This window comes from Oxyura jamaicensis, chromosome 1 (assembly GCF_011077185.1).
Source record: "Oxyura jamaicensis isolate SHBP4307 breed ruddy duck chromosome 1, BPBGC_Ojam_1.0, whole genome shotgun sequence".
Lineage (NCBI taxonomy): Eukaryota > Metazoa > Chordata > Aves > Anseriformes > Anatidae > Oxyura > Oxyura jamaicensis.
The window spans coordinates 62,179,256-62,190,458 of NC_048893.1; the positions used below are offsets into that span (position 1 = coordinate 62,179,256).

The 11,203-nt window shown below is 38.7% G+C and overlaps 1 protein-coding gene across 7 annotated transcripts in view; it reads left to right on the plus strand.

Annotated features, from left to right (window-relative positions):
- CAPRIN2 (caprin family member 2) overlaps positions 1-10,785 on the plus strand; it is a 37,298-nt gene extending 26,513 nt beyond the window's left edge. For 4 of the 7 annotated variants that reach the window (XM_035345179.1, XM_035345166.1, XM_035345188.1 and 1 more), the window contains 4 exons: positions 1,994-2,179; positions 3,415-3,515; positions 8,348-8,414; positions 9,863-10,785. In XM_035345179.1, coding sequence (XP_035201070.1) covers positions 1,994-2,179; positions 3,415-3,515; positions 8,348-8,414; positions 9,863-10,431 — 923 coding nt within the window. In that variant the 3' untranslated portion in view covers positions 10,432-10,785. The remainder of the gene's footprint in view (positions 1-1,993; positions 2,180-3,414; positions 3,516-8,347; positions 8,415-9,862) is intronic. The other 3 variants (XM_035345159.1, XM_035345203.1, XM_035345173.1) reach the window with 2 other exon arrangements.
- Positions 10,786-11,203: the final 418 nt, after the last annotated feature.

Here is an 11,203-nt window from a genome sequence, read left to right on the forward strand (position 1 = left end):
ACTATTGCATGGACAACATCACCTATGTGCCTGATGCATAAAACTTCCAAATAGGTGAGAAATTCAAGTATGCAGTGATACTTGTCAGTCAAATGTATGCTTAGAATTGGAGCAGTGATGAAATGCTTGGAACCCCTAGTTTGGTCTCTGGTAATAGATGGTGATGTCTAGTACAGTGATGTCTAGTGCTGGAAGATGGTGAATATTAGAAGGCATGGATAAGCTTTCAGTGCTTAGATGAATTACTCAGTGATAACCATTTTGTGCTATGGGTACAAGACTAAAATGTGTCATTGGAGAATGACTTAGGATTTAGTTTTGTCTTAAGAATGGGCTTGGTATTATCTTTCATTTGGACTTAAAGTATAATTATCTCCAGACACAATGATTTTTATCTGTAGTAGTGCTTGTTAAAATCTTCTTGAGGATATCATGCACCTTACTATAGCAGTGATAAAGACTATAGCAGTGATAAAGCATTCTAGATTTCATGACGTGTCATGCCACTATGCTGCCAAAGGGCATGCTTATCATTCAAGTTTAATCTTGCCATGTTGAAGTTCTAACTTTCTGTAACAGACATCAATGTTCCTAATTTTGTCCTAAGTTCATGTCAGTTATCTAGGAGATTAGTTTCCTAACTAGGAGGCCTCAGTCACAAATTACTGTAATCTGGATGAGCTGCAGGAGCTTTTTGTGCATGTGTTCTTAACCTCAAGCAGGATACAAGATGACAGCCTACAATGCAGCAGCAGATCTTCCTTTTACTGATGCTTATACAGATGTAATTTCTTACCAAGGCTGTCTTTATTGGCGTGAGTCAGTGTCTGACCTATTCAGAATACTTACCTTCTGATGAGTAGGGTTCTGAGGTGCCTTTTTGAACATAACTGACCTGTTTTGCATTCAGATACTGATACCAGGTTAACATATGGAGTCAACACTAAGAATTCTAAATGAAATGAGCACACCAAATTTGCCTGAAACAGGTTCCGGGATGAGGAGGATGACAATTTAGGAATCAGGGTTTATAAAGACACAATCACTGACTCAAGGTTACCTAGTGTTAGTGTTTTTCTGCCAGAGAAATCTTTGTAGGAATTACACTATCAGCCTTGCTACTATGTGTAGTCAGTGAGGCATTCCAAGGTTAAGAGCTCCAAAGAACAGTAAGTGCAGCAGTTAAAGCTGCTTTAGCTTGAGTACTCATTCTCATCAGACTATAGGAGGTGATCAACAGCCTTCTGTACAGCTTTTTGATGAAACACCACAATGTTCAATTAAGCCTATACTGTGGTGGCTTTACAGACTTCAGAAAGGCAGGTTAGACTGACACTCCACTTGGATCCATTTTAAGATGCTTTGGGTTGATATAAAGCATGGATTTGGAAACGTGGTTGCAGGACCTATATTTAAGGCTAACCACTTAACTATACTGTGAGTGAAAAGCATTCTTGAATACTATCTATACATGTTGCTTAGAATTGAATGTTAACTCGAGACTGAACCTAACTGTTGAACTAGCTTTCTACAGTGGTCTTATTGTCATCTAGATAAGATGGAGCTTCATTGCAGTGAAGGATGTCAATACTGAGGTGTGATCTAGTTTAACATAAACCACTGAGGCCTTGCTGCTAGTAGAACTGTACAGAATCTAATTGAAAATTCTTAGTCAAGTGTTGATAGCTTTTTTCTTCTAGCTTGGTTACTTTCTTGGTGCTGGCAAGTTTGTTATGCCATAGTCAACTGAATCTTCTTGAATATGTAAGAGGTTTACACTGACAGACTGGGTTATGTCTACGATGTGCTTTAACAAGAGTTATACTCCATAGAACAAAAAGAAGGATCCCACTTATTTGGAGTAATGAAAGGACAAGAACAGGATATATTGAGCAGCTTAATCTGACTGAACTTAATGCTGCCCTTGCTTCTAGGTGTTGTAATTTATTGCAGCTATAAAAGCTCAGAATTCAACTGTGCCTTTTGTTTTAAGCAGTGAATTATCAACCTGATGGAGCTGTTCCTGTTAGCAATGGTAGTCTCGCCTTTTATCCAGCACAGACTAATGTTATACCAAGACCCCCTCAGCCTTACCTTAATAGTCGTGGGTCTGTCAGAGGATCTGCTAGAGGTGGAAGGTCACTGGCCAATTCATATCGTTCCCCTGGTGGGTATAAAGGTATGTCTTTACTGCTATCTTAAGAAAACCTAGTTAGTATAATACCATGTTTTAAACCATTTTTAGTATTAAACTTAGGTTCTACATGTGAAAATTCATAAGATAGCTTTTTTTTAAGACCAAGGTGTGGAGAATACTCTGTATGGAACTTGAGCAAGTTCTACTTACTTCTACTTATAGACCCTGTACTTGCGGTGTCAGGTGAACTGGCAGAGCAATTTCATAGCCTGAATTATGAAAATGGAGATGTTCAATGATATCTTAGTAACTTAGATTAGTTCATTTACCCTTCTGTACTTCTTACCTCCTTTGTTCTTTCCTTTGGCCTCAGTCACGTGCTAATGTGCTGAGCAAGTATTCTCTTCAGATGTCACATAGTCACTTACTATCTTGTTTCCTGCAAATGCTGCATTTGTTCAACACTCCAGGCTTTCAGTATTACCAGCAGAAACCACGATAAGGGAAGGAAGTTTGCAGGGAAATTTGCAGTAATGGAGAACCCTTGTGGATTAACAATAAGCTGGAGGATTTTAAGAGGATTGTTTGGTCTCTAGAAATCAGTTGTTGTTCTGCTGCTAGCTGGAGTGTCCTGGAAAGTTTGAGCTGACACTTCAGCAGATGGTAGCTTCTTATCAAAGTTACTGGTAGCTACAGCATGTTCTCTTTGAAGTCAAAGCATGCTTAGTCTGAAGCAGAAGTTGTTCCAGTTATTGGGCTCAGACTGATTCCTAGATTTTAGGAGCATGTACCCAAAATGAGTTATGTAGTTCTAACTTATAAGCAGTTAAGGATTTGGTAGTGCCTGGTACCAAACTGCTTGTGGGTCGTCTTTGGTATTTAGTCTAATAGCTGAAGAGGTTAAATATTATAATAGTAAAACAGAATAGCTGAACATTGGTAATATCAAAACAAAGACTTCATTAATTTTATGTTAAACTCTATCTATGGATGTAGCAAGCTTTCCAGCTGTTCTGTGAGATCCTGTTAGTAACAAACAGGCAATTGCTAGGGTCTGTTAATACTCCAAAGCATGAATCATTGTATGCAGAGTAGACAGTTCTGAGTAGCTGATGTAAGAACTGTGATATTCTGCTTTGAATTCTGAAACAAAGCATGGAAGTATAACCATGTAACTTAATATATGTGCCAGTTGCTAAAAGGCTTGCTGAGGTTCTAGTTGTATTCTGTACTTGCGGAAATGAGTGAATATTCAGTATTAACTTCTATTTGAACAGGTTTTGATGCTTACAGAGGTTCACCCTCCATAACTAATGGCAACTATGGCCAGCTGCAGTTCCCTGGTAGAGATTATGCTGGAATGCCATATTCTCAGAGGGTAAGTATTGACTTTGTTTCCAGTAGCCTTCCTGAGAACGGTAGAGAAGCCTTCTAATACTGTACGTTTTCACTACCCTAACAGGTAAACTACTACTTACAGGTCAGTTTTTTCATAGACAAACTCCTTCAGAATGGTAGAAAGCAGTTGAAATAGGAAGACACCTCAGGTAACATGTGGGACAAGTTGATTTTAGTCTGAAATGGGTCTCTGAAATTCAGCCAGATGGCAAATGAAATGACAACTGAGTCCATTTTATTATGGGTTTTAAGGTTAGTTCTAAGTGCCTTTAGTGTAAAGTACATAAATTCCTTTATGGACTGATAGAGAATATGGTAGGTAAGTTTCACACTTGTTTTTAGTGAATTGTTCTAGCCATCCACACTTTAGGATTGCAACTAGGAGTGCAGATATCCTTATTCTTGAAGTTGTGGCATATCAGAAAACCTGGTAGGAACCTGCCTAAGTGAACTTCATTTGAATGAGGGCAGGTTTCTTAAAGGTTGCCTTACCTTGGTGATTTGCAGCAGATCACAGTAACTAGTTCTATGTTCTGCAGCCTCTGTCTGTAGTGGTGGTAAAGTGTAGCTGGAAAGGGTGAAATTAGTTAGTTTGAATATGCTCTATCAAACACCAGCTGATGCAAAATGGAAGCTTTTCAAAATTCACCCTTCACACCATTTCATGAAGGGTAAAGTTAAGCATTTCCAGTTAATGGTTAAACAGGTGAACTTTCAGTGTTTGACTCTTTGAAAATGAGTGGATGGACCAAATATGAGCTAAACTCTTGCTAAGATAGCTTTGGGAGGTCTTGGAACATGACATGCAAAGCACATATCAGGTATCAAACTAGAACATTTGTGGGACAAATGTTCCTTAGGCTTTATAGAATCATAGAATGGCTCAGGTTGGAAGGGACCTTAAAGACCATTGAGCTCCAACCCCCCTGCCACGGGCAGGGACACCTCCCACCAGACCAGGCTGCCCAAAGCCCCCTCCAGCCTGGCCTTGAACATCTCCAGGGATGGGGCAGCTACAGCTTCTTTGGGCAACCTGTTCTAGTGCCTCAGCACCCTGATAAGGAAGAATTTTTGCTGAATATCTAAATCTCCCCTCTTTTTAAATCCATTATGTCTTGTCCTTTCTCTGGGACTGAGAGGTGAAGAGGAATTTTCCTGATGTGAAGAAAAGGTACACTGTCAATGCTGGGAGTTCTGCAGAATCTTCAGTTTCTCAGTGCAGTGCTTCCTTCTTATGTTAGAACTTGCAGCTACCAAACCAAAGAGTAAGGGGGAGATAATCAGAGGGAGGCAAATATATCTAAACTGTCAGCTTGCTGTACTACTGGCTTTCAAAAATGGGAAGAGATATTTAATGTCTTAAATTAACACTCAGCACCTTACTGCAGAAGAAAGCCTTCTCTTGGTGCTTTAACTGAAGGAAGGGCTGGTTGAAATAAGTAAATGAGTTGCTTTTTTAATAGGGAAATAATTGATAAGACAAATTTGATTTAAATAATGAGATAACTGGGGTGGTGGTGTGTGAACAACTATTCTCTAGGAGTCACTATGTTGTCTTCTGAAGACACCTGATTAGTTTTGAAGGTGGAATTCATTGACTTGTATCTCTGCATAAGGTCTTCACTAAGTCTTAAGTATCTCATTCAAATGACTTTTGCTCTGCTGCTGACTATACTTTTGAATATACCTTTCTGTGAATGTAGCAAAAACTATGGAATTTAGGTTACAGCTGTCTTGTATGGGTTAAATTGTAACATGTCACTAATGAGAATTAAAAGGGAATTTGAAAAAAGAATTATCAAAACTTAGCATGAACCATCTGTTGGTTTAGGTTAAGCCACCAAATCCTTAATGTTTCTGTTTTGGAAGTAATATGGAGGTATGATGCCTTCCTTTGAGGGTGGTATGGAGCATTTGGATGTAGGGGGAAACGGAAGGAGTGGCTGTGACTGAAATTTTTTCAGCAGTTTGTGATGAGACAGTATAGCAGATATATTAAAACTGGAATTTTTATGCCTAAATATTAAAATACATATATTTCAGACAGCCTGCTACTTAGTGCCTTGAGTTGATGTAAAACAATCAGGATAGTTACGCTGATTCTTGAGAAATAAATATGGCTTACTAGTCCTGTGGGGATGCTCTGACTGAGCTAGCTGGCTCCATAGAACCCAGAGGGAGCTAAGTGAAAAAATGACTTTGCATCAAGGTAACTGGCTCCACTTTCTCTATGATCTTAAAACACCTACAAGTTTGTGCAAGTGTTTAGTGCTCTAAGTGACTTTGCTGTTCTGAGGTGGCAGAACTCAGCACTCCAACCACTGCTTACTGAGTGATTAGCCCCTTCCCTGTTAGATCCAATTTTGGAAAAATATTCAATCTAAACATTCCTGTGAAGACATCTGTTCTACAGATAGTGTGTCTTTTTGGTTATACCAACATGTTTTAGATTAGCATTCTTTAACATGTTTCAAGTTGCTTGATCTTTTTTCTGCATCTTGGTGGTTTTAGATGCTAGCTGAGCTTCCAGATTCCTGCAGTCCTACTGTTGGTATCACACCACCCATGAGTGGCGAGCTATTGATTCCTGGTGCAACTGAGATCTATTAGTGATTCAGACAAACATAATGAACATTTTGTGTCAAATAGTAATGTTTTTTACATAACTGTGATAACATGCATGAATTGGCCTGGGTTTCTGAGACTTCCCATTAAAAAAACTAAGAGCTTGTAGTCCTGGTCTACTGGGACTATCAAACCCATACTTTCATAACTAATAATGAACAAGCTACCTGACAAAAGGATTGGTATCAACAATGAAAGTCCTCTAAAATACGAGCACACTTCCATCACACTTTCATGTGACTTAATTTATTCTAAGATAAGATCTCTGGCATAATGAAACTATCTTCTCATTAAGATTTTGTGCAGTTGTTGGATAAGTTAGACTTGTAATATTCTTGTAGATGAGGATATCTGTGAACTATATCTTAACCTGTGAAGTGCCTATTAGCTTAGACTGCTCCAGTTGACTGTAGGTTTTTAGTGTACTAGACTACATTACAAGAGAGTGCAACTATCCGGACTACTGCTTTCAAGCTTTAACTTGGTTATCTAAACTGCTTTCCTTAAGGATGTATGTACACAAGTATATGTTGTGTATATTATATATTACACAAGTTGTCAGTGGAGGTGATTCTTTGGGCAACCTGGAATATCCAGTCCAGCAATTGCTGATATAATGATGCTGCCTTAACTTTAGGCCCCAGAGTCTTTGGGCTGTAACACCAGTGGATTTCTAGTGGACTTCTGGAAGCCATAGTTGGCTGTAGGGTATTTTGAAGCTTCTTAACCATATACTTTCCAAACCCTTGGTCTTGTAAACAGTGTGGTGGTTTCCACTTTACAAAAACATCTAGTCTGCTTTGAAGTACTGTCATCTTTTGAACATGAACTGATCCTTTTTTATGGGTAGAAACTGTAAGTTTAATGACTCTTCCAGTGCTTGCTAGTGTTCCACTACTTAAAAGGGACTAGTAACAAGCAGTGAATACTGCTTTACAGTCCTACTAATCTTTGGTATGACAACTGGAGACAACTGGATCATCCATTGCTTAAAGACAACTTATAAGTAATGGAATATGTACTAGACCTTAATGACCAAAGGGACTGTATTTTTATCATTTATTTCCATTTACATAGTAAAATCACAATTCTTACCTGAAAAAGTGCGATGCTCTACTATTACATTGAAGAGTTTACATCCATACCTGTCAAACGTGAACCTAGTATTTCAGAAAAGTCCATTGGTGCAAACAAGATCACCTTAGCGAAGTAAAAGCTCTGCTCCCTCAAGTACTAGAACATTACTGCCTTTGTGCCATCCTGGTATCTAAGATATCAAAGCTTTCATTGACTTCAAGCATCTTGGTCTTTTACATAATGCAGCCAGATGAGTAGATTTCTTAAGCAGTTGCAAGATCTCTTTTGTTTCCTATGTTAAGAACAAAACTGAAGTTTTAAGTAGCATATATTGGCTAGAATAACCCAACTTGTACTGGGTACTAGAACAGCTTTGAACTGGCTATACTATCTCAGTAAAACCTGAAACATAGTATGACCCATCTGCACTAATCTCTAGATGGAGATAAGTTGCTTATTTGGGGTGGTGGTATCTGAAGTGCAGTCTAAAGACAGTCTTAGAGAAACAGTACTAGATAAATCATATACAACAATGTACTTTACTATGAGAACTAATAGACATCTTCAAGCCTGTGCAATTTTAATATGCTCTTCCAGTAAGTTTCCTGTGTAATATCACAACATACATTTAGCCTTTTGTGGTTCAAAATATGATTAAGACAAGTGACTTAATCTGAACCTGAAGCTTAGGTGTTTAAGCTGTTAAGCTGTCAGTTTTTGAGTCATGACTGCATTGTTTCTAAAACTTCACTGGTTAATCATGGGGCAGGGTGTGCCTGTTCAGCTTTGAAATATGTTCTGTATGGACTCATAACAGCCCTGAGTTTTAAGGTTATGCACAATGAAGTGAACTGTGTATAGTGCGGAAGCTAATTTGCTAGAACTAGCATCTAAGTAGCTTTTTAACTTCATATAAGCTATTATAAAAGTAAACTTTCCATAAACAAGTAAATAAGGCTGTTAACCTACACCTCAATTCTGAACCCTGTCATTGTCTAGTCTAGAGCTTATGTAAAATGCAAGTAAAAAAATACTTGCACATCTATTGGTAGCCCTCTCTGTTTTCAGACTGGCTCATAGCCATTTTACTAATACTTCTGTATTTTTTAGGATGTTAACTACCAGCAGTGCTATAAACGAGGTGGGATAACTAGTGGTCCTCGAGCAAATTCAAGAGGTAAGGCTAACATCAGGTTCCTGGTGGGGTGTGAGTGTATGTGTTGCTGAAGTGGAGTGTTACTGTGAATAGTGAGAAAGTGTACTATCACTGTCACGAAAGAGCAAGCTTTGTTATAAATTAACCAAGCTAGATGAAAGCTTTAAGTACTGCTCTTAAACAGTCAGCATTGCACAGCAGCAGAGTTGACTTCATTTTCCATTTGGTGCTTTTTATGTCAAATATCAAAATTCTCTGATATAATGGTACCTTACTGAACTTTCTCCAAGTTGACTTGGAAATACAGGCGAAATGGTACCACTGTTCCATTTGGCATCTTCCTTTGGCTGTAGGGTTTCTTTCTTGATTCTAAGTAAGATACCAGATCCCAGGTGCTCTGTAAGAAAACTTTATGGAAAAGTTTTTGTGGGGGAATACAGCTTGAATTCATATTCTACAATTGAAGTGCAGAGTAAAGAGATCCATGCTTGGATTTAAACAGCTAGTGCACAGTATGCATTTTGAAAAAGCTAAAAGCTATAAACAAGATTTAATCTTACTGTTTGTGCTGGGAAAAGTTGGACTTGGTGCTATAAGTGAAAAGTAAAAATAATGGCTACAGGTTCCCTACTTTGAAGAATAAAGGAAAATTTTGCATATCATAGCAACTGTTTAGGATAAAGTGGCTCTTCTCTGAGGGGAGGACTCAAAATATTTCAGAAGAGAACTAAGTGTGGTAACAGTTGACATATGTACCTGATAGTGTTAAGGTATCAGTAACAACTCTACTTGATCTTATCAGATATCTTAAGGTGTTCAAGCAGCAAAGGTGTAGCTTGATGGTAACTGCTTTACATTTCTCAGATCTATTTTTTTCATTCTAGACTGAAACTAGGTTCTCCTAACTTGGATATTTGAACAATGAACAAATATCTTTACTCTGGGGAGCAGGGCGCAGAAATCTTAAAGCAATTGTAGTCTTTCAGACTTATAATATCTTAGCATCACAAGTTGATACGACCTATTAAGAATACAACTCCAGAAGTACTGAGGTAACTTGAAGTGTAAATGAAGGTCTTGAAGATGACTAAATGATTATTGGGCTCTTGTTAATCCTGCTGGGTTCTTCCAGAGCTTGTTTTTTCTCTGCTCAGAATCTAGTCTATGCTGTTTTATGGTAATGTGTGGTAAATACTACAGCTAATTATTCCAAGCTACTGTCCCCTCCTACTTAAAGTATGAACAGTCATTGTTCATGTTGACTTAGGGTCCATCTTGCTGAGCACAAGTTTGATCATGGTGAAACAACTTCCAAGTTCTGTTCTTGCTGGGGTTCTTTGTCAATCTGCTGTAGCTAAAAGACAAAGGGGTTCCAAACCCTTACACTTACTGCTGAAAAACATGCCTGCAGGTTTTGGGGTACCCTTCTGTTATAATATTTATTTATTGTTGCTAATGATCTTTAACAGCAGGGTGGAGTGATTCCTCTCAGGTGAGCAGTCCAGAACGAGACAACGAAACCTTTAACAGTGGGGACTCTGGGCAGGGAGACTCCCGCAGCATCACCCCCGTTGATATGCCAGTGACAAGCCAAGCTGCCACCATACTACCAGTGCACGTCTACCCCCTCCCGCAGCAGATGAGAGTTGCCTTCTCTGCAGCCAGAACATCTAACTTGGCCCCTGGAACTCTAGACCAGCCAATTGTGTTTGACCTGCTGCTGAACAACCTTGGAGAAACTTTTGACATCCAGCTTGGTAGATTTAATTGTCCAGTGAATGGTACTTATGTCTTCATCTTCCACATGCTGAAGCTGGCTGTAAATGTTCCCCTGTATGTGAATCTCATGAAGAATGAAGAGGTCCTAGTGTCGGCATATGCAAATGATGGGGCTCCTGATCATGAGACGGCTAGTAATCATGCAGTCCTGCAGCTGTTCCAGGGGGATCAGATCTGGTTACGTCTGCATCGGGGAGCCATCTATGGAAGTAGCTGGAAATACTCTACCTTTTCGGGATACCTCCTTTATCAAGACTAAAATCCAGTGCAATGTTTACAGAAAAGCTGCTCCAAACACCTTGGTGGAGGGGGGGTGGGACTAGCTTTGCACTTACTATTGACTTCATAGAAGGTATGTGGTTCCATTATTTGGGGGAATGATGGTCATGTGCAAGGTGAAATCGTGGATTTGGGGTACTGAATCAGCACTAATTTGGCACTTTATCAGTTGTGATGTAGCCTTGCTAGTAAAGCTGTGAATGTATATTGTTTGCACTTACCCTAAACTGTATTAATGTCCAGCTTACTACACTATTGATTGCCTCAAGTATGGGCTATTCACAATGCCTTGTTGTGCCTCAATAAAACAAGTTAATATGCATTTTAGTATTAATCTTGCTAGTGGTCTTTATTTTAAAGATGACAAACTATCAACAAACTAATTCCTGGTGTGGGCTGTACATGCATGTTCTTACACTATGTAGTCTTCAAGTATAATATAGGTCTTCAAGCTTCTGTAAGTCAAGGTAAACTAGAGTTTAAATGGGATTACCTCTTTGGTTCTTGTTTGCAGTTTGTTTCCCTGTTGTAACTAAATCTTGAATTCATTTTCATATTTAGTTACATACCTACTTAACTGAAAGATCAAGAAATCAGAAATGAAACACTGTACTTTACTGGACTGCTTTAAAGGCATATTCTGTAAATAGCTTGTCACTACTATTTTAAGTGCTGATTATAGGTAGCTGAAATTCTTAAACCTCAAAACACTCACTGACGAGCTTGCTCATTCAGATGCAATATCTTAGAGC